At 39.9% G+C, this 23974-nt stretch overlaps 3 protein-coding genes across 7 annotated transcripts in view; 1 reads left to right on the forward strand and 2 right to left on the reverse strand.

Annotated features, from left to right (window-relative positions):
• sinhcafl (SIN3-HDAC complex associated factor, like) overlaps positions 1-2128 on the reverse strand; it is a 3683-nt gene extending 1555 nt beyond the window's left edge. The window contains exons 1-6 of the mRNA XM_072465358.1: positions 1984-2128; positions 844-990; positions 655-754; positions 457-571; positions 228-378; positions 1-148 (exon numbers count right to left, since the gene is read on the reverse strand). The exon at positions 1-148 is cut by the window's left edge and continues 1555 nt beyond it. Of these exons, the coding sequence (XP_072321459.1) occupies positions 1-148; positions 228-378; positions 457-571; positions 655-754; positions 844-971 (642 nt within the window). The 5' untranslated portion in view covers positions 972-990; positions 1984-2128. The remainder of the gene's footprint in view (positions 149-227; positions 379-456; positions 572-654; positions 755-843; positions 991-1983) is intronic.
• Positions 1-15306, forward strand: part of rras2 (RAS related 2) — a 316645-nt gene extending 301339 nt beyond the window's left edge. The window contains exon 7 of the transcript XR_011931260.1: positions 15293-15306. The gene's annotated coding sequence lies outside the window, so the exon portion shown is untranslated. The remainder of the gene's footprint in view (positions 1-15292) is intronic.
• Positions 2427-23738, reverse strand: dennd5a (DENN/MADD domain containing 5A). Of its 5 annotated transcripts, XM_072465821.1 has the most exons (23): positions 23496-23733; positions 16646-16717; positions 15910-16019; positions 15146-15824; positions 12699-12886; positions 12170-12481; positions 10271-10486; positions 9841-10075; positions 8951-9101; positions 8776-8869; positions 8209-8313; positions 7888-8019; positions 7650-7802; positions 7403-7575; positions 6333-6461; positions 5925-6046; positions 5701-5846; positions 5490-5608; positions 5224-5405; positions 4942-5024; positions 4595-4718; positions 4344-4512; positions 2427-3721 (listed from the first exon to the last, which is right to left on the reverse strand). In XM_072465821.1, the coding sequence occupies exons 1-23, from the start codon at positions 23593-23595 to the stop codon at positions 3538-3540; spliced, it is 3978 nt and encodes a 1325-aa protein (XP_072321922.1). In that variant the 5' UTR covers positions 23596-23733; the 3' UTR covers positions 2427-3537. The 5 variants fall into 5 exon arrangements, with proteins under 5 accessions (XP_072321922.1, XP_072321924.1, XP_072321923.1 ...); XM_072465823.1 differs by lacking the exon at positions 8209-8313 and having other exon boundaries at positions 23496-23732; XM_072465822.1 differs by lacking the exon at positions 16646-16717 and having other exon boundaries at positions 23496-23731.
• Between the last annotated feature and the right edge of the window lie 236 nt (positions 23739-23974).

Consider the following 23974-nt stretch of genomic DNA (forward strand, 5'->3'; position numbering starts at 1 on the left):
AAGCGTCTCTGGGAGGAGTGTGGCCACCTGTGTCGTTGCCAGCGTCTTCTGCTTTTTGGTCGTATTACAACAGGGCTTAAAAAGACGAGGATCGATGATGACCTCTCCAAAGCGCCCTTTGTAGACGATCCCACAGCACACCTTTTGTCTAAGAAGAGATGATCAGTGTTAACACTTGGTATAACTATAGAGGACACATTCTAAATTTACAATATACATCATAATACCGTTTCCAGTATGACCGATCCAAAAAGGAGTAGATGGACGGAGATGACCTTCTTTGTTTGGATTCGATATCTGAACCATCATCTGATTGGTTGCTGTAACTGGGCGACTGAGCAGGAGACACACTGGAGGTAGTGCTATGGGCATCAGAATCTGAAGGACAATTAGAAATATTCATATTAGTAAATCAAGGAGTTCTACTGGAGTCCATGATACTGCACCAGATCATACTTTGTCGTTTTAACTTGTGAAGCTTCTTTAACTTGCTCTTTTTCTTTCCATCGCTGTTCTTCATCTTCTTGGGTTTTGTCATTTTGAAACCTGGCCCGGCCCTGGCATCAACCACCTGCACAATCACAAAAACATTTACTTTCATAATTCATTGTATACATTCACATAATCATTGTTGCCACAGAAGCATATATTTACATGGTTCCAGTTCTTCTTGGATCCATGCGGTAATTTCTTCCACCTTTTTACCAGTAAGACACAGGCATTGCAGATGTCTCCAACACGCTCCTCTGACAGACTTAAATCGAATTAAAAGGCAATTGTGTCATAAAATAGAGCTGAATGTAAAGTAATCCAAACAAACACGTGTGCATAATGAAAACTTACCCAAAGCAGAGTCTGAATGTTTCCTCATATCGACTGCTGTCTGTGAAGCGGGAGCTGGAGGACTTGGTCTTGCAAATGCAACAGCCGTCATTACTCCGGTAGATCTTTGACTTGTGAAAGCCAAACATGCTGATGTTTAATACAAACCTGCAAAAGAAAATGTGTGATTGTTGCAGCCTTAGTAACACAGGAGCGCGGATCTCGACTCACACAGAGCAGTTTTACTACTGAAAGGGGGCGGCTCCAACACGAGCCTGTCTACTCCAGGCTTTCAATAATTAAACATAAATACACGCAGACACAATATTCATCTTGGTTCCAAAAACATATACCCCAAAAACTTGCTTTCCGTATTTGTTATTTAAAATGCAAATTATGCGCATTAAAAATGACAGTCAAAATGTCAAAATCTAAACACAAACTAAATCGCAAACATACACAAAACACGTATTTAAAAGTGACAGGCAGACACACATCATTTACACAGAACAATTTCACGACAGCTTCCGTATACTTCTGACGCGAATAAATCTTTCAGACAAACGTGTGTTTGACGGTTTGACGAACGGGCTGATAAAGCGTCAAGAAAATAACTAATGGCATGTTTAGTTAAAACGTTAAGTGACACTGTCACGGAAATTATGCATTTAGCAGCGACAGCACGTTCCGTTTGGAAAGTGGAAGCAAAAAGCGGGACGGAGCTCTTTTTGAAGTCAAGAAACAAAAAGCTACGGAGCCAGACTTGAATTTTAACATTTAGTAGACCTTCAATTTTCACGCACACATTTAGATACGTTTTCTTCGGCAATAACATCTTAAATGTTTCATTTGACAAAGATCTAGGTTATCCCTTTAAATTCCAACTTTTGCCCCGGTGAGCGCCAAATACGGTTCATTGTTGTTAGCCTTTAGCATGTTAGCTTAGCCATCGCTGCTAACACAACCACGCCATGCTCTCATCGACTTCCACGTTATCCCATTGTCGAGTCGGCTTCTCTTTGTATATTACGCTACAGCGTCTACCAAAAAGTCGTCAGCTTGCAATTACAACACAAAACTATATTCTACATCATACTCAAACAGTTTGAGGGTCAAATCAAGCGCGTATTTTTTGATAAAAGCAAATAAGAGTAGTCTTACTGAACAAAAACTTTGAATCTTCGCCGTATTCGCTTCTCGCAGTGCGCATGCTCACACTACTGCTGCATACAGCTGGGCATTAGAATAACATTTGCATAAAAAGCCCGAATGAAAGGGTCGGGCTAAAATGACCATAAAAGGAGTGTAGTTGTGGAGTTTGAACACCCTCTCCACCAATCAGCGTTAACCACACGTCCCTCTCATAAATATTGCATGGTGGGAGATGTAGTCAAAGAGAGAGCAGACTATGTACGCAGGCAATGCGCACGGCTCTTCTTCAAACTCCAAGTCCCACAATTCATGTGCGCCAACCTCCGTAAAAAAACAACTCCGCGACATGGCGCGAACGAGTTTGTTTACATTTTTTCATCAGCAGAAAACGTTAAATATGTAATATTACAACATTTTGCTAACACTTGCATATGTCACAGAAAAGTAGCATCTTTAGCATTTCAATGCTTTATTTTTTAGTATATTTTTTACACTGTACACTTAGTAAACACTACATTACACATGTCAATAAATGTACAACCGTTTTTGAAAACAAAAATATAAATCTTTCAAGATGCTCATAGACTGTACACAGATGGGCACAACACAGTCATTCCAGACATTGTTGGCACAAAAAGAAGTCCTTCACATACCATATTTATTTTTCTGCTCAGTACAGTCCATTGTAACAGAAAGGGACCATTAATAACACTCCATGTGTTACAGTGATAACTTTGATTTTGTTTTATAGATTTTGCATAGCAAGAAACTATGATAATGAGACCAGTTGGAAAACCACGGACACAAAAAAGTAATTTTCTTTCAGGTATGAGCTGGGTTGGCCTACATGTAGTGTAAGGGAACATTGAGAGATGAGGGCAAAATATGGTATTTACAGTATGGCTATCAATATGATCCATAAATATCTGGGTCAAGTGACATACCAGTAAATTGTGATCTTCCCTTTCTCATAGTCATGCAATGACCTTCATTCACTGGAAATAATGAAATATTGGCATTCTCCCCAACCATAAAATAATACATTTCATTCCTATAAATGTAGGTGGATGCCATTTTACCACAAAGCCCCTGTCATACACATACTTATAAAGCATACTTCTACATCGCTTTACGCTCTGCAATATGACATTGGAATCTGAGTTTACGACAGAGCAAGCAACTTGACAGATTTAACAAAATAATACTGTTTTATCTGAAAAATATAAACCATTTGATTCTCACTTTCCCTTAAATATAACCATTATCAGCAGCTCACAATAACAAACAAAATATTTAGCTTTCAACATTATAGCACAAGAAGGTCATTGTCAGTAATGTGGAAAATGGTCATAATAGAAAACCTATTGCAACATCTAATGGCAACATCATTCAGGATAAAAATATCAACAAATGTTGAAAGGCTCATTGCACTTAATATATGGCAGATGTAAGAGTAGCTTTAATATAAGCCAGAAATGTCCTTTGTTCAAGTCTGATCCTGCATAAAAAGTTTCATATACGCCTTGTTTGTTCCTGATGTGACTGATGGGGAGTTGGTTTGGTTTAGATACCCACACCTTTGACGAGAGACGCCTCCAGGATGATATTAAACTCCTGCAGAGTCTGTAGAACTCTGATCAGAGAATTCACCAATGTCCGGTCTTTGATCAGTGCCGTGTCCTCGTACATCTGAGCAGTGATCGGACAGTCTGCCAGCAACGCAATCCAGTGATGTAGCAAATGATCCCTAAACAAGGAAAATTGCATTGTTAATTTTGCAACTTTGACTTTTTTCATTCCTGAGATGTGCTTGTTCTTTGATAAGAAAAAGAAACAATCATGTAAAGTTGTATTCGTTTCATTTGTAACAGTGGCAGTTCAGGTCCCTCACTTTTGGACAGGAGTCCTGTTCAAATTGTGACTTGCCACTGGCATCTTTCTAAGGCAAGCAACATCAGACCTCTATGATTCAGCCGTCTGGTGTGTTTTGCTGGTGGGAGTTTGACTGAAATTATTTGAAAATGTAGATAAAATGTAACATTAAAGTTTAGTCATTACTGGAGGGTAATTGATGCCCCCCTGAGGTTTACCAAGTATCTGTGCAACAACCCTCAGTCCATATTCAGTCAATGTCCTGGTGCCATCTCCTTTCACTGGAGGAAACCATTAAAATATCAGATGTTTTGAGAATCCTCACAGAGAATATCAAATTTTGTGGGTTTCCTGCAGATCAGAATGTAGATCTGATAAAGAATTTCATGTTTTATTCACCCTAGTACTGATACTAAGCGTGACTAACTTTACATCATTGTCTTAAAACACCACCTAAATTTGCAACAACATAGGCAATAATCAGAACATGAACCTACCTGGCTCCAAGACAGACCAGCATTTGAAACTTCCCATCTTTGCCAATATTTCTAGGAGTGCTGTTGATGGCGCGCATAAAACGGCAAAAGTGGCGTACTCTGCTCTGCCAGTTTTCATCTGGATTCACCTCTTTCTGTTCAGCGCTTTCAAAATAAACTTGGGATTTTTCTGGCAGTAAATGAAAAAAAGCATAGATTAGAAATTCAAACATAAACAAGATGGAAAAGAATAAGACTTTAAACACATTTACCTAAAAAATCCCAGATAAAGACATTTTTAAATAGGCGAGGTGATTTAAATCCATGTTGGAAAACTTGCTCCAGAGCCCAGACAAGGCCGTACTCTCCACACAGAAGAAGAGTTAAACTGCCCCTCTATTAAGAAATCAGAAAAGTGTTTTTGTTTATATCATTCCAATATTTTTCGTAATATCATAGACTGAAATGCAAAAAGCGTGCATTAAAATATACGTTAAAATGATTAAGAATATTATTATGCTTCTACAATCAGAAGACCACCAAGACCACAGAAAGAATTTATGCTTGTAATGAATAATAGAGTTACATGTTGGAGCCTGTCTAGACACCCGTCTCTCACCTCCTTTTCCGGCTTGTGGAAATGCTTCACAATCCCATTGATGGCTTCTCCTACTCCCTCCTGGATCTGCCCTGTATTTAGCTCTGAATAAGAACAAAGACAAAAAGATTAGACAACGCATGTAGAGACTTGTGCCCACGTCCACCATCAACATTCTACACTCTTTATAAGACGCTCAGTTCAAACAAAACGTGTGATTAGAGAAAAATATATAGAATTATTTTAGCATCCATGAAAATCTAAGAATAAAACAAATGGAGTTTGGAGAAATGGGTCACTTACTTGGTTTACTGTTTGGCGAGATGGTGACAAACCTCCTCATCATGCCAGGCGACTGTTGCATTGGCGGAGTGCGGCACAATCTTTCATCGTTCTCACTGCTCGGGGTCATAAGTTCTCCAACAAGGATTCTTTCCAGACTGCCATCATCCACACCTTTGCCCAACCACCGGCCGCAAGGGAATCTGCCAAAACAACGTGTGTTAGAACGACAAGCTTACAGTGAATAGATCATATTCTTTGTATATACTTTGTCAAAGTATGCGTACTTGTAAGTGTGCCCTGTGATTTCATTCCGGACCAAAACACACTCCACAAGCCACTTAGCGTAGAGCCCTGAGTTATCGTGACCCATTTGTACTGTGGTCAGCTTTCCCAGATTCTGACACTGAAAACAAAAGGATCATTTTTACCATTATAAAATATTAGGCATTTAAAAGATATATGTATTAAATATGATAAGCAAAAATGTTTACCAACCTCAAATGTTATTTCCAATGTGTTTCTGGGAACCTGCAGAACACCGGTCTCGGCCAGTTCACCAGAAACACACACCCAGGGGTTGGCTGTGAACATGGACCCACTCAGCTTCTTGCTGGAGGCGACCACCACATGGTACGGGATCACTGTAAGCAGAGGTATAGCAGGTGAATTAAGCTCAAATGTATGTTGCTAAATAGTTTTGAAGTTAAGGTGACTCTCACTGATGGTCGTGAAGACATTGGTGAAACAGAAGTAGTCCACTGCATTAAAGGAGAGAAGGTGATAGAGAAACTGCTCTTTCTCATCGTCACATCGCAGGAAGGCATAACGTTTGTATAGTTTTCTGCACAACAAAAAACACAAATGTCAAATACAGTATAACCTAATGCAGCACTGTAATGTTAAAGGGGAAACATGTAAGGTCATAGAGGCAGACAGCAGACCACTGACCCACTTCTACAGATGCATAAATTATGAGCAAGATCATCAATTATGGATTTCTTCTAGGGGTAAAATGCATCATGATGTTTTGCAATTTTGAGTCCAGTGACACAGATGGTATGTGATGCATTTCATAACAAGCAGGAGAAAAATGTAGAAGTATAAGATGAGTAAACAAATATTCGTACTTAGTCAGATCATGTTCACAGAGAAGCTGTTTTAGGTGTCTTGAAAGTAACTTCTTCTCCATTGAAAGACGAACCCAGGCCCGGGCTTTTCCCACATCTGTCTTGATTTCACTGATGTTCTGAATGTGCCTAAATGGGAAAAAACGCGTTAAACATCTAATGGACAAATTTCTATTTTATTAAGTATTGCTGTACTGTATGATAATTACTTCATATACACATATTTAACACAATTGATTTGCATATTTGTACAAATGCACACAAACTCCATGGACCAAACATTGTACATTTCCTAAATGTAGTGGCATTTCAGGAGAGCGTCCCATGCCATTGCTGAAAGCCACCATCATGCCTGGCCTGTCCAGACGCATCTCCTTCCACTCCACCAGTGCCATGAGCTTTGTCTGCTCTTTGAACATTTCTTCATGTCACACCCTCCATCCCCCTCAGCCCCTGTGCACCTTCCCATTAGGTAACCTACTTTGCTCTGCTTGCTGTATCCATGGTAACAGAGAAAACCCACCAGGCAGCTTAGTAATACATAGCAATTCATCAAAAGAAAAATTCAATTTTCTTTAAAATTATGAAAGCAGAAAATTAGTACAAGCATAAAAAGCTAAAGCATTACTCATAAATACTGAAGATTTCCATGTTTACAAAAATGTTCAGATAGTGGTGGGACAGCCAATCAGAATACAGTAATGGGTGACCCCGCCTCTCTTTGCTGTGAGTAAATAGACTGGAAATAATGCAGTGTTACTGCATCACCCCTCTTACATCCCCCACACCCCAAATTTATATGTTAATAGTTAATAAGAAAAAACATTTTCTTTCTTTATTTACAAAACTTGCCCATAAATAAGGAGATAACCCATATAGCATCATTTACGGCGCTTTCACACTTGATTTAGTCTTAAATTGAGCCAATTTTAATCCTGATGTGAATTTGTTCAGTTCTAGTCCTTGTTTAGTCCTGACCAAGTCCAGGGTCAGTCTATATTGTGATGTAGTTTTGAATGTGCAAGTGTGAACCTGCTCAAGAATTAACTTGTATAGCCTTCAAGACTCACCTCATGTCCTGAATGAGGGATATTTTAAGTGGGGGCATGGCTGATACCCCTCCGTCAGATTTACGTCTTTCTGTGTCGTGAATAAAACCCGGGGGCCCCAAACCTCCCGGAGTCGCGCTCTTCTCTTTGCTCTCCTGGTAGTGCAGCAGGTGTGACCACAAAGCCGACTTTCCCTAAAATGATAATAGAAACGTTGCAATCCAATTCCACAGAAACAGTTAGAATAGTAAAATGTGTCTGTCCTGACCTGTTTAACCTGCAGCCCATGGCTCCAGATCCTCTCCAACAAGTCGCACAGACTGGCAATCAAGGTGTTCTCCTCCACGCCGGTGATGCTAACCTCTCCGTGACCCAACTCCACTGCTTCTCGTCCCATCTTCTCAACTAACATGCGTTTAGTCTGTGGGATGACACAAAATACTTCTATAATTGTTTTCTTGTAAACTTGTATTGAACAGGAACAGTGCAAATGTCTCTGCACAAACCTTGTTCCTGCACTCCTTCAGTAACCCTTCAACAAATTTCCAGTTTGTCTGAGCAATGACAGAAGGCGACAAGTTGGACAGTTTGGGTTGTCTGATGGTTGTGCCCAGATTTCTAGCTTCTTGAATATATTTCTAGAAAAAGAAAAGAATTATATGAATTACAGAAATTCAACAGACTTGTTTGTTATTCAATACAAAACAAAAGGGCAAATATTAAAACTAATAAAACCCATAAGCCTGTCATGTAATGGAAGAAATACTACTACAATGGTTGTTAATTTTGCCCCAATGGGAAAGGCCTCAAAAACTACAGACACATACCACATCCACAGAGACCGACTTTAAACACGGCCTGAAGGATTGAGAGAGCCAGTAGTAGTCGAGAAACAGCAAGAGCTGCAGCTCCGGAAACAAACACTCTACATGCTGAGAGCGAGCGTGTGCCAGTGCGAGAGAAGCAAAGAAAAGACAAAAAGTAAACAAGAAATGACGTGTTAACAGACAAAAGCAGATATATAAAGATTAGGGCTGCACAACATAATGGAAAAATATAAAACTAAAACATTGATTTTCCTTATTCAGTCTAAATTAGTCTCTATTTAGTTACGATTTTGTCTCTTTAAAGTTTTTATTTTGACAGAGTTTGATTAATACATTAAGGCACAAACACATTTAATGTCATACTTGAATTAAAATTACAAAAACTATAGAGTCAAAAAGTGAAATATTATTGATATTGCAGTTCTCCACAGCAGGATCGCAATCATTTCCAATATTGTGCAGACCTAATAAAGATACATGCACATAAAAACATGAAGGAAAAAAAGTGAAGATAGAAAGAAAAGAAGCCAAAAGAAATCCTGCTTTCCCACTTTCCAATGGAGTTACCTCTCTCTGGTCATTATCTAAATAAAGGTGCTCTGTGTGCTGCTTCTGTCGATCTCGTCTCCTCCACTGGGCTGGGGCGCTCCTCTTGGTCCACCTGTGCAGGTCAACACACATTTGCAATCAAGGAAACCGCTAAAAAATGTTATTTCTTTGTCATCAGTTGTAAAATGCTTACTTGTTGGCGGTGGGCCCAGTGGAGAGCACGTCCGACTGGAGCCGAGGGAAGAAGCCCTGCTCATAGCGGCCCTGTCCGATCTTCATGTCCAGCAGATGTGGGTGCAGCGCAGTGTGGTCAATCTTAAGCACTCTCATTTCAATGGCCTTTTCTTTAGTGGATAAAAACACAGGAAAGGCAATTATCATTTTATATTGCATTCAGTGAAGATTTACAAGTTTCCATCTAAAACGCTGTACTTTTAGGCCTAGAAGTGAAACACATCTCAAACGCCCACAGAGCAGAAGGGACAAATAAAAGGCTCAGAGAAAATGTTTTTCTTGTCAAGAAATGAATTAGGGTTGGACAGCGATTATCCGGGTGCAGATAAAAAAACAACCACACAGACTCCAGCTTAAAAGGATGAATTCAAAAGTCCAAGTAACGACTAAATCAATGTGAAGAATAAAAAGAACAGTTAGAGCTTTAAAAAGTAATTAGAATCATCTGCAGGTTGTAGATAATTAAATCACTGTATTAGGTAAAGTGTATACTGTAAAAGGAGATGATGATTAAGAGTAATGGGCTCAACTTAATTATATAAACCACTGCATTAAGCCTTTATTCATTAAGCGCAAATGACTAATTATTAATCCAATATGTTTCAAAAGGTTAAACCACCACCAAGGAATCTACAGCAGGAGGAGGAGAAATGACTGATGTGAGTCGGTCCCAATAACATGAGGTCCAGGAGCATAAAAATCAGCATTTTTCAAATCTCTTTTTTAGTAGATTGTCTGCAAATAACACGAGGAACAAATAAATACTGCGCCTGGTCATTTATCCTTAAACACTACACAAAAAATGTACATTAAAAATCCTTGATCTACAATAAATGAAAGATGATTTACCTGCTTCTTCAATGTTGGTGCATTTCTGGTACATGGAAGTGCGTAGAGTGGGGGTGCGGACGTTCAACATGCGTATTTTATCAACCCGCATGTCAAACACCCGCAGCGTGTGCTCTTTATCCTCGTCATCATGGCAGAGGATTTTACCGTCGATGAACGAGGCAAACATCTGTGTCTCAAGGAAGCGGGACAAGAAGGGCAGGTATGGCTCTGGCTGGTCCGAAAGGAAGGAGGCCTGGAGACCAAGCATGTGTTAGTTTCAAACAGCAGCTCAGAACTGTTATTTTATTAGTTACATGTGACATTAACTCCATGTTGTACCCTGAAAATTTAATATTCACACATGACTCAATATATATTAAACCATTTAAAAAGAAATACATGCAAACCTGCTTTCTGTTCATAGTTTATAGAAAGTTGTCTTGAATACCTTGTCAAAGTTCTGCATCTGATCCCGGTTGGTGAACCAGGACTCCTTGTCTTGGTTCGGCTGGATGACGAACACCTCGTAGTCTGCAAACATCTGAGTGAAGCGGTTGGCAAAGACTTCACGAACATGGATGTTGAGCTGGTGCATCTTCAGTTCTTCCTCATCACACTGAGCTCGAGCATCTCTGATCCCACTGGCATCATCACGCACCTCAAGCTGACGGTAAAAACAGGCACATTAAATACCAGACAGAATGTAAATGTACAGTGTGTTTCAATTCACAATGACTCTTTGACTGGCTGCCTGCGATTACAAGGGCATGGGAACGGAAGTCAAGGGTATCAGCTGTGATTTATGACCAGCCGCAGCCTGAAAGACTACATCTATCTTTAGAAAGTCAGTAGGTCAATTGTACAGATGCCAACACTAACACTGATAAGTCCCTCTACAGCTCACATGTTTAAAAATGAGGTCAGAATATAAAAGAATGATGGGCTCAAAGGAACCAGCCACAGATGAATGAATAGAGTAACTTAACATGTAAAGAATAGCACATGGTGTATGGCACCGAGGATAAATGAGAGTTGTGAAATAAATATAAAATACTATGGACCAGTAGATTCACTCTGTCACTGCATCCAACAGATCAGTTTGTGGATGCAAAACAACTTTCTCCAGCTGAACTCAGACAAGACTGAAATAATTGTTTTTGGCCACAGAAACAAAGAGAAAGTGTTAGCGGTCACCTCCAGAGTCTCGCTCTAAAACCTACAAACCAAATTAGAAATCTGGGGGTAATAATGGACTCAGACTTGAACTTTAATAGCCACGTCAAATCAATAACATCAGCAGCTTTTTACCATCTAAAAAACATTGCCAAAATCAAAAATATAGTGTCAAAACCAGATTTAGAGAGACTTATCCATGCGTTTGTCTCCAGTAGATTAGACTACTGTAACGGCCTGCTCACTGGCCTCTCCAAACGAGCTGTAAAACAGCTGCAGTACATTCAGAACGCTGCTGCTCGGGTCCTGACTAGAACCAGGAAGTATGATCACATTAGTCCTGTTCTCAGGTCTCTGCACTGGCTCCTGTGGCTCAGAGAATAGACTTTAAAGCAGCTCTGCTTGTGTACAAGTCTCTCCATGGCCTAGCACCAAAGTACATCTTGGATATGTTAGTGCCATATGAACCATCTCGGACTCTGAGGACCTCAGGGACCGGCCTCCTGCTGGTGCCCAGAGTCAGGACAAAACATGGGGAATCTGCGTTTCAGTTTTATGCAGCTAACATCTGGAACAGTCTTCCTGAAGATGTGAGACAGGCTTCTACTCTGACAATGTTCAAATCTAAGCTAAAAACAGTTTTGTTTAGCTGCGCATATGACTGAAAGGATTTTTTCTTTGCACTCTTCTCTTTTGTTTGTGATTTTATTAGTTTAGAAAATCAGTTGGATTGATAATTTTTAATTTAGTTAATTTTATTGTATTTCTGTTTCTGTAATTTCTTTGTGATTTGAATGCATTTTTCCTGCTGTGAAGCACTTTGAATTGCCTTGTGTATGAAATGTGCTCTACAAATAAACTTGCCTTGCCTTGCCTTACTAAAAAGCCAAACTACACTGCATAACTATCCTCCAAAACAAGTATTGACATAGCTTGTTATGACAATCGAGTACCTCCCTCTAGTGGAATTAAAATGCTACTACAATAACAATATACTTGTTACGTCACAGTATTTTTGAAAATATATATATTTCATATTCAAATACAACCATAAAAGTTGTACTAAGTGAAAACTGTCTGTTGAGTGACGTGTAAAAATAAGCTACATCAACAGTGACAGCCCCTGTCGAGGCTGATAAACAAGTAGCACAGTGTGAGAGATTACATTCCGTACCTTCTCCAGGCTGACTCCTGTTCTCTTCACCAGCGCCTGGAGCCTGGCAATAGTTTCATTCTCTCTCAGCAGGTAGGAGTTGAGTGGAGATGCCAAGTTGCCATTGCGCTTGTCTGAAACAACATCCACAGAGCGAGGGCCCCTGTATTTGGGCTGGCTCTCACTGGAGTGTGGACGGCCCTCTGGAGAAATGCTAAACGACATGAGGATCTCAGAGATCTCCTGGATAAATTCCAGTTTGTTGGGAAACTGAGGTAGCTCCTCTGGTAGTTCGATGAAGTGGTTGTCAATGTCAACAAAACATAAATTAGCCTGTAGGGGACAGAGATGACAAAAACAGTAGGTCAAAATTAATCTGCAATGTACACTCCATGATCCAGCAACTAAACACTGCATTTTAAACCAGTCAATAAAAGAAGACTATTGGAAATTATTTTCAATAATGCCAATAGTTGGATGGCTTTTATCCATTTTAAAAAGAAAAAGGGAGCAACAATTTTAGGGAGTTTAACGACAACTTTAGCTGTACCTCCTGAGGCAGCTCTAGTTTAGTGCGGTCGTCCTGTCCATTAGAGTGAAGGCCCATCAGATACGGCACTGGTGCATCCAAAAAGTGGAGGAGTGAAGCAGGCAAAATGGGAACATAAACATGCTGCCATTGGAAGGGGAACATTAAGGCTGTGATGCTTTCTGCCACCGTCATCAGTCTCTGGTAATCTGTTTAAAAACAAATGAAAACATATAAGACATGGAGGTATGTACAAAATGTGCAAATTCACATCTACAACTCTGTTACAGTGGCCTATACTTAGTATTGTAATATATTCTGTATAATTACTTACAGTTAAAGCAATGAAATTGTTAATAAAATCATAGAATCAAGAGAAGTTGATTCTATTCCTCTCACAGGAAGGTTATGACCTTTGAGTTATCTTGACACGTCTCCACAATGCACCTCGGTCATGTGCTGTTTAAATTCCTTTGTCCTGAATCTATAAGGAAAGCATGTCTCCATCTCTCCACCTCTGCATTCCTGATTTATCTGCTGACACCTTGGGTATAATGAGGAGCAGTTGGGTCTCACTTGACATAGTGCCAAAGCAAACACTTTTCCTTCTTTTGGTCATGTGGTGTCCCATGGAGAGAAGCTCCTTCCCCCAGGGCCCTCTCCTAAACCCCCTCTCAACAGGCCTCCTCTCCCAGGACAGAGACCAGAATACTAACACTTCTTTTCTTAAACCTAGCAAATGAAAAACAGCTTCATGAATACAAATAAAGATGTGTTCCGTAATCCCATTTGAAAAATAAACTGAAGGCCTCACATTAAGGTTTGTGCTGTAAATGTGGTGGCTCTGGTTCCCCCTCACTCCATATAATTTTCTCTATGGTTTTGGCTGCCTGTCATTGAAAATCACAACGATTTAATTGTAGCTTGCAACAACACTGAATACATTGAGTGACACATCTCAAACCTCCCCATCAGGCAGAAATGGGCTGAATATATTACCCAACAAAGCACATTTGTTCACAGATTTGAAGAGATGTCAGACAGGGATAGGAAGTTACATTTAAATCAGAAAATCTGTACTTCAGGCTTTGATAATTCTGTGTTTAATTTAGCTCAGTGTGTGTTTGAAAGCAAGCCCTTGTCTAACAATCCCGCTTCTTCTCAGAAGAAAACAGCCGGCCTTTAACTCTCGCAACACCCTTCACATGCTCCGCACTGATGAGCCCCTCGGGGGGAGGCATGATGTCACTTCTAACCAATAATAATCATCCAGCTCTACCTCTGTCCTCCCTTCCGCCGTGTCGCATGGCAACAGGACAGCTTTCCCCACACGGACTGCTCCACGACCCCCTGTGCTTAGTCAACCACTTGCCTTTTTAGGCTATTGTAATAGATCCAAATTACCATGCTAAGTCACCAACCCCAACATCGCTGTACATTTTATAACTGCACCATCTGACTGGCTTTCTCTGTGCACTGTGCATTTGTGTTGTCCTTATGGGCACACTATCGATATACAGTCAAAATAATCAATAACTGAACGTGAATGGCTCATTTGTGTAACCTTAAACTTATCTCATAATGAATATATGAGAATTGTTATTACCTAGTATTTCTCAAAAGGACTAAAAGGGCGTTAAGGACTGTGCTGGACTAAAGAAATCCCTAGTCGACTAAAAGGGGGCGCTGGGTGGTAGTGACAAAATCTCTTCAAACTATTTCATATCACATGTTATTTTAGTCAAACTGCACAAAAACAAATAAAGAAGTGCTAGTAAACACAGTAAAAAGCTCACTTCATAACTTCTCCTTTCCGCTTCCAATAAATTCCAATAAATAAATCAGTCAACTAATAAACATTTTGGACAGTTAAAAAATTAAACGATTTAATTGACCAAATGAACTAGCATCATACCGCTTGTAATAAAAATCAATAGACTAGACTACTAGATTCTAAAAATACTGGTTTGTTCATTTATAAAAAAGCATTCAATTTCCAAAGTGCCTCAGGTCTATAATGTTTTGCAAGACACATCAAATTAAACTCCAACAAGGTTCAAAATAGAGGTGGCCGTGGTAAATAAGAGGTAAAAGTGAAAAAACAAATTTCACACATCCTCTTGTCATGAGTAAGAGAAGCAACATGCACAGTATTCATGCTTTCAAGAAAACACTCAGTTATGTAATATGTGGCATAAAAGCTCCAACAAGCACAGAAGACATCTGCTGTGGTAAAACCTCGAGCTACATTTTTACACGACTATACAGAAAGTATAAAAGGAGGAGTCCTTGACCAGAATGAAAGAGCAATAACTAAGCATGAGAGAGCACTTTTCTATACAATAATTTATTTACAATAAAGGCTTGCCACAAGTTCAGCTGGTTTAGTGGATCCCTATGAATGTGCAGGCGCAGTGAGAACAATAAAGTCATGAAAGTAAAAACTGGCAGAGCAGGTCAGTACTTACGCTGTGAGTAAAGCAGTATCTGCATCTCCAGCAGAGCACATGTGAAGAGCTGAAGTACGTTCTCCACTCCCAACAGATCAAACACCTCCCCAATGGCAAAGTCAAAGAGGGGTAACTCAGAGGTGCTGGGCCGCTGACACACCACAGGGCCATAAACCCCTGAAAACTTCAAGGAGCGTCCAGAGGGAGGCAGGGGCACCTCATAGAGGATGTTGAAGACGTAGCTTTCTAAAGGCAGAGGAGGTGGCTGGGGAGAGGACACGGCCTGGTAAAGCTGCTCAAGCACCTTCCTACAGGCCTGAGCAAAACCCATGGGCGTTATTAGACATATACACTTGGAGACGAACAGTGTGTCACGGCTGATGTCGTAGGAGTTGAAGCGCTGCAGGCGGGAGATGGCAGGGGCGGCCTGAAGAATGGGGCGCTGCCGGGGCTCCTCCAGTCTTTTAGGAGATTTGGGGGACGTGGGGGTGTGCAAGATGTCATACTGCTCTGCATTGTGCATGTGGTAAAGAGTCTGCATTGCACTGCAGATCTGCTTACTGGTCACCTCCTCAAAGAAGGTGAGGGCAAAGCCATAGGTCCGAGAGCCATCCTCTCTGGTGATGATGAAAGAGTGAAACTGAGGCTCTCGAGTGTCCACCTGTGTCCTGAACGACAAACCCTTTGGCATACAGAGCTGTGGGGAGAGCAAGGGCGACATGATGTAACTGAAGCAAAACACAACAATATGTCAAATATGGAATGATAATAAATATTCATACCATCCCCACAGCATCCTGGTCAAATGGATTCAACTCCACATTTTCCGGAAAATGTGCTAAAACTTTGGATTTAAAAGTTCTTCGCAGTGGACTCTGCTCAAAATTCTCACCTGAAAATCACATAAACAGACGGAAAAGAGAAAGGTTATTTTTCAGGCTATTTGGTTTGACAATATTTTGGTTGGAAGCAGTGGGCTTAAGGTGCCAAGCAAAACTCCAGAAGGAAAGCGAGTCAGCAATTTTGTATTTAGAAAAAGGTTGTATTGAACCGTATAAAGCTGTCATGCGCATTTTGGAAGTTGGTCCAAACTGCTTTTTGTCAGCTTTAATTGTCAATACAAATTAAATTACAGTAGAACTGAACCCAGAGTTAAGCAGAAGTGATGCACACACCAGCAGTGCTAAAAGTCATTCATACTAGGGATAGAGACAACATCAACCAAGCATCTCCCGTGAAGGCAGCACCGGCTGAGTGTGAGAAACAGAAGCAGTGATTGTCAAACATTGGCTTTGCTCATTGTACATTTTGCGGCTGAAGGAGCTGGTCAAAAGGAGCAGGGTAAGAAAACCAAGACAAGAAAAATGGTGCAAACATAACAGGCAAGTCCCCAAACCTGCTCAGAAAAGTGCAAATGTCAGATTAGGGAGTAAACAAAGGTCAAAGGTTATAGGGTGCGGTGAAGGGTTGAAGCTATGCCTGGGTTTTAAAGGGAGGTGTGTGTGGTGCCAGGGTTACCTTCATTTCCCTTCGCCAGTTTGCCTCTGGCCCCATCACTGAATTTAGTAGCTTCTATATACTGGCATAAAGCTACACAACAAATAAAACAACAAAAATAGAATTAAAATGGGGGTTTCAGTGGACATCACTTCTGTTTGTGCAAGCACAGCTGTGCTTCTGGGAGCTGCACACAGACACTAGACATTAGCATGTCTCTGTCAGGTGGCTACGCTAAATGAAGGCAGCTGCTGGGGTTATGTACAAGGGTTCAATATTGTCTCCTCTTCATGCAGCCAGTGCTGTGCATGCAGACCACAGAAAGCTGAAAAAAGAATCAATTAACTCAAACAAAATTGTGTAACGGTCAATTTCTTCTAAATCAAAGTTTATTTGTTTTTATTACTGTATCTACACATTTAAGACTACTTTAAGACACAGATGGGGTGATTGCTACTAAAATACTAATAATACTAAAACTAAAACACTATTAAAATGCAAACATTCAAATTAAATATATGGATATCATATGTGTGGCACCAATAATTCATATTCATGAAGATAAATCCTGTCATTATCACTGACAAAATGTGCTCTAGAATCAATAGCCTATATTGTAAAGGTTTAATGTTGAGAATGTTTTTTATGGTTAGTTTACAGGCTCTCCCTTTTTAATCTTGGAAAACCATTCACAGAAGGTTTTCCAGGTGGGAGACTATCATTATGTTAACCACAAAAGACTCAATGAAAAGCCCTCTCCACTCTGAAGATACAGCCCGTCTGCCAAAGTAGTAGACACAGGTACGCTAAAGTCTCCTGGCAGAGTCCACGGCCTCGGGGATTAGAGGCTTAATCTGCTGCAACTTTCATAATCTGCCAACTCTGGAGAAAGTAGGTTACAAAGCTCAGACTGTCTTCTTGAAGGGGTGAGACACAGACACATTTATTACGGTTAAAGATGAGAAAGAAATGGTCGGTACAAAAATACAACACAAATTTGAAAAAGTTACAGAACGTTTTAATGCTTCTGTGTGTTGTTAAGCCATTTTGTTTTGTTTTTTGGGGTTTCACTTGACTTTTTCCACAAATTTGACATGGTTGTTGTTTGTGTCATACGCCTGAAAGTCAAAAGACCTGTCACATGTTGATGATGTGGTTTAAAGCTGAACATCCTTAAGGCAAACTCAAGATCACAAGGAGGAACCAAAGAACGCTTATTATGCAACCGGTTAACAGAACTCGCTATAGGAGCAACAACTGCCTCAGTCAATAACTCTGAACTTTGTATTGATTATTTCTTCCGCGCAGGAACGTCGCAAACTCACAATCAAATTCCATGCGAGAAGAAACAATCACGATTTTAAAAACATTTGCAATTATTGACAGTATTAACTTTATGAATTATAAAGCTAATGTGACATAAACAGCCGGATAAGAAGCCATTTAAAAAGGTGCACTATTGTAACTTAAAAATGAATAACTCAAATGTAATACTAAAGAGTAGACTTCATACCACAATAACTGAAAACACTAGAACAAAAATAATAGAATGTAATTTTAAACACAAAATATTGTCTTGGAAATGTGTTTTTTAAATACTAGTTTCAATATTAGGGGTGTGCCAAAATATTTAGTATAATTTCCAGAATTATTTTCTAACTTTCTGTTTGAAGAAAGGAACCTTGTTTCGCAAACTATTTGGCATTTTTACTATTTTGATGACTGTAATGGGTGTATTTAATTTAGAGTTTGTGCCGGTTGTGGTTTAACAAAGAAAAATGCTGTTAAAATGGTGATATTATTGTATCGTGAGCCTTGTATCGAGTATCATGTATCAAATCGTGAGGGACCCTGTGACTCCCGGCCCTATTCAGTATTGATACCTTTCACAACCCAATGGAGAACGCACCAGGCGAAGTTACAAGTAAGATCTGTGGCGAGGCGATCCCGTTAACAGTATGAAAGGTACGTTTATTACCATTCAGTGGAACGTTCCAAGGAAACAACGCAATTACATCTCCACATAGACAGGATGGAAGAGGAAAAAGTTACATAGTGCACCTTTAAATTTAAGTTTAATTTTATAGAGAGCAGATTGCCTTAATTTTTTATTTTTTACTTAGTTCTCATGGTTATAATGTGACCTGAAGAGTCACAATTAACAAAACAATAAAAACCTTGTATTATTTCTTCCATGTTGCTTAATTTTAGCCCATTTTTAGCAGTCACGATATTGTGCAATTATGTTCATCAGGAATCAGGATAAACCCCCCCAAAATAGAACTATACATTTCTGTCGCTCGCACCTACTTCGGCATCGACAATGTCATAACTGCGTGTCAACAAATGGCTTTTTGCGCGGCGGAGCGAGGAACGGAAGCAGCGAGAGCGACGAGCGTCACAGATCTGGTTTTGGCCGTCTTGTACAGCCAGGCACCGCCCCCGTGTTCGAGTGTCTCTTCCTGCGCACACTCCTCCTCAAGACCACAGCCCTCGGCCCACTCTCCTCATGTGCGCCGCGCTCAAAAGCTGAAGTCATCGCAATATGGTTTGGAAAACACCCCGTTTACTCTCATTGGTGAATGCAAATATACCAGTGATGGGAAAACGGCGTCAAGAATATTTCTGGTCAACCAAGTGCGACGAGTAAGGTGATGAGGGAGGATGAAAATGCCACGCACAAAGGCATATTAAGAACTAATTAATGGATTATGTATTCACTTCAAGTACCATCAAATTACTTGGAATGGCTACATTACATTAACCAACCAAACCTTAGGGTAAAACTAACAACACCAAATAGCAAATGATAAGTTTATAGTACGTGGTGTGATTTAACGTCTTTGTTTTTATGCCAAAGTAACTTATTAGTTGAATTATTAAGAAGACTATACTATATTATTTTGTATATATTACATTGTGGTTATTATTACGATTAATGAGTTAGACATTTCATGAAACTCCAACGTCTGCGCAACCAAAATAACGTATTAATCAACGTTCTCTGGGACATGATCATGATCCAGTTCGCTCATTCATCACACGGACAGGCCGAGGTGAATGGACAGGAAGTCGCCGAACCCCATGTTAAGTCGGAAGGTCGGACGTTGTGCTCGGAGAACATCTGCTTGGGAGGTGTGCGACTGGAGTGCGGAGAAAACACGCTTTCATCGGGGGAAGAATGTGCGAGCTTCTGGTCCTGATGGGAAAGAATGTACGGGGTGGATATCGGGGAGCGACTGAACAATCACGTGCCCTCTATGCAAACAGAGGGAAGAGCTACATTGCACATCAGGCATTTGCCGACTATAGTATCTACAGGGGGCAGGCTGCAAAATATACCAGATACAATGAAAAATGAGATGAAGAATGCTGCAACTATAAATGCTTTTTAATGCTGTTTTATTTATTTCTTCAGAGTGGAAAAGACTAAAGCCTGTTGACAAAATGTGGTTTCCATCAATGAACAAAGATTATCAACATTTAGTTGACTCATAGATAATTGGCTGCACGATTTGGAAAAACTATAAGTAACTGCAATTGTGATTAAATTTGCAACTTATGTTTTAATCATAGGATAATGAGGGGAATTGACAAGAATAAAAGAATCATACGTTTTTCAGGACAGGTCTGAAGTACAGAGCTATCAGTTTTTAAAGACAGGACATTTTGCTGTTTGTGGAGGAAATTTCGTCCTTTCAAATTACGATTGGACTGTGATTAATCTTGCGGCTCAACGAACCAGTTATATGAAATTGTAATTGAAAGACTATGCATTTTCCTACTAAATAAACACTACAATAGAACAGTGTGTTATGCAAATCGCTGGGATAGTAAATCTTCACACCTTGCACTTTAAAAGAAAATATGAAAGTGCTTATTGTGCTTTCATGTCGTTACATTTATATATTTTGTTTTGCTGCGGAGGCTTAATGGGCGTCTGCCAGAGACATTCAAACTGATATTTAGCATTTGAATGAGCGTGGCCAGTGTGTGAGCGTACTTATGTCCCAGCGCTCCAGTTTTCCAGTGAGGGAACCGGCTATACATATGCAAATGCTCCCCGTGTGGCCCAGAGCCGGCTCACAAAAAGCCCTGGTCATTATAACATTTTGTTTCACTCGGCATGAGTAGGCTTTGAAAATGAGGACATACGAGATACTAAGAATCACTTCTCATCTTCAACGATCAGCTTGGGTCATTTAGAATCAAGAGGTTACGATGTATTTTGTATTTGTATGTGTAATATTTATTTTCTTTTCCTGAAATGACAAATTAAGTCTTGATTCTGATACAGCCCATCCTCTGTTAGTAAAAGCGCGTATTTTGGAGCAGAGTTCTGGGGTTGGAGGAAGAAATGGGACTATTTTTGTCTCAAATTGCCCCGAGCTAAAGTATTGTTTATGTCCAAGGTATTAACATTGAAAGCAATCTGTATTAGTTAGTAATAGGTGCTGCAATTAGTGATCATTTTGCTAATCGATTAGTCTAGAGATTTTTACTAAATTTGATACAGATGAAGCTGAAGTGAAGCCGTTTGAGGATAAAAGACAAAAGAGTGTTTTAATCAAATACACATTAATTTCATGTCATTTTCATGCAATTACTGCCAAACTGAGTCAAACTTTTTTCTCAGTTCATGGCATGTTTTGGAACATGTATAGGCTAATTAATAATGATTCTATAATGATTTCTAAATTTTACTTCAATTACGTCCATATTAAAATAGTTGTGACCCTAGTTATTAAAAAGACAAATTGGATTTAAATTGACTCCTCCTCATATCACCCAGGCCTAGTCTCCAGAGACACGGCATTGTCCATGACATTTGAACTAAAGGACTTTCATTTTGGAGAGCTTCATCAGCACATTCAGTACAGAAAATTGCATGTGTAAGTGAATTAGTAAGTGAATGTGATATGTTAAATGACGCCATGTAGAGCATTGTGTTTGGCATATCAAGCCAAAAAAAAGAAACCTCTGTAGGACTAAAACTGTAAAGTGAGAGCCAACCACAAATAGACGCTGCCATTCGTACGTGCATTTTTCATCCTCCTGAATAACAGTAAACAAAGACTCATTCATCATCGTACCTGTAGCACGCATTCACTGATACAATCAACAACTCATGAGTTTTGACAGTGGAATTTCCACTTCCTTTCCTTTCAGAAACTCAAATGTGAAACAGCTGATAAGGGCAAACCCCAACCTTCAAACAGAAAGCAACGAGATTAGAAAAAAAAAAACAGCCTCCTGTAACTCCTGTGCTGCAGCAGAAGTGTGTGTGTCCTGCTGAAAGAGCCCAAAGGTTGAAAATAGAGTCAAAACAGTAAATAGCCAAATAAAGGCGTACAAAGTGCAAATATGCAGTAAGTACATGTTTGAACAGTTAAACTTCCAGTCTGGGAAGCAACAGCTGTTCTTTTCGTCACTATTTCAGGAAAACATTTTCAGGAAGAAGAATCAAGAAGTGCAAAGGGGAAGAACAATTCTAATGTTCATATTGAAAGACCTGACTTTCTTTGATGAGCCAAGGAGTTTCCCTGCCTAGTCATTTCCAACATGTGTTTGGACATGAAATACTTTAATCTAAGTTGTGTCATCTTGAGAGCAAAAGTCCTGATGCATGACCACAGGTTTCAGCTAAGTCACCACAACACACCTTGACAGTAGAATACTTTTCTTTTCTGATATGATTTGTTTATAATACATTTAAAGTATGGATGTCAAGATTCTTATGGTAGGGTACTCGGATTATTTAGGCCACAATAAAAGACAAAAAGTTTGGTTACATTTCTAAATTAAGTCCTTTTTAGTTCAATCAAAAGAAGTGTGATGATTTTATAAGCTTTAAGATTTTATAAGCTAATTAAGCAAGTGCTTTTTTTTATATTGCTGAAAGTTTGATTTGTAAAAGCAGGTCACATGTTGAGGAGCGGTAATGTGTTTAAAAACACAAAAAGGAAAAGAAATGTAGGATTTTATTGTTGTTTTGGTCGCAATGTTAACAATTGCAAATAATAAAATAAAATGTTTATTCTCACAATAATCACAACACTAGAATATTTAAATCATGACATCCCTAATTTAAAGTACTGGTGACATGGTCCACTACAAGGCAGAAATGCTTTTAGTATTTTGTGTGAGTAGTACGGCGGAGAAATGCATCGATTTCTAATAAATCAATATCACATCAAACATTTCAAATTGCCAATGGTCAGTTTGGAGCTTATTCAGACCAGCCAATCCTCTGCCAGTAAAAACATGTTTGGAACACAGGGACTTTGTGCAATAAATGTCTTCATGTTTGTGTGTGAATGCCAATTGATCACAAGTATGGCTTATTCATATTCATGCAATAATGAAAGACAATGTGTTTTAATATAAAACAATTCAATCAAATAAAGACCAGCAGACCACAGCGTTACTACGTTACATGCGCAGGGCGGATGTGGTCCCAGGTTAATCCTCCAGAGAAGAACATAACATCCTTTATGTAAATATCCACACACACACTGACATGAATACTGTCAAAGTCAAATACATCAAGTCACAAATGGAAAGATCGGCGTGCGTGGTACCGGGGTATTCCATGTAACTAGAACACATTAATACACAGGGATAAACAAAACGTGCAGATGGATCCAGTAGCAGCACAAACAGGCTGAAGAGGAGCTCGAGGCCTTTGCGTTCTGCTGCTCCCTGTGTACGCGCGCGCAGCCTAACCCTGTGCGCATTGTGCGGCTTTCGCGTTCAACACACTGACAGAGCTAAACAATCACAGTGTTCGTCATATATAATGTCCACATAGTCCTGATTAAATGTCCCACAGCATCAGTACCGCATTACCCCGCTGGGCTAGCGCGCTTACCGGACAACTCGTCTGGCTCCAGTCCGCTTTCGGTGTCGAGTCCGCAGATTACAAAATAATCTGCGAATCGGCAAGAACCGGAGCTGAAGCCGGTGGTCATTTTGAGACTGGTCCGATGGTGCCCTTATGCCCTCGACAGGGAGCATATTAAAGAAGTCCCGGGACGTGGTTTGCCTCTGCCATCGCGGATGTCATCGGCAGAACTGAGCACCGAAATCACAACCGAGACTGAGCCATGGCGTCAAGCTGCAGCCCAGAGCGCATCCGGCCCAGCACTTCACAATAAAACATGAGACGACCGTGTGAAGACCTGCTTTTTTTTTTTTTTTCAGGGGGACATATTTTCAACTTAAATGAGTTATCACCCTGTGACAGTGATGTTTCCTTGTCATTAGTTTATTCAAAAATGTGTATGTTGATGAACTGATGAACTGATGGACTGATGGACTGATGGACTGATGGATGGATGGATGGACTGA

This window comes from Eucyclogobius newberryi, unplaced genomic scaffold (genome assembly GCF_026437365.1).
Source record: "Eucyclogobius newberryi isolate DKJ021-1_F unplaced genomic scaffold, fEucNew1.0.hap1 SCAF_5, whole genome shotgun sequence".
NCBI classification, from domain to species: domain Eukaryota; kingdom Metazoa; phylum Chordata; class Actinopteri; order Gobiiformes; family Gobiidae; genus Eucyclogobius; species Eucyclogobius newberryi.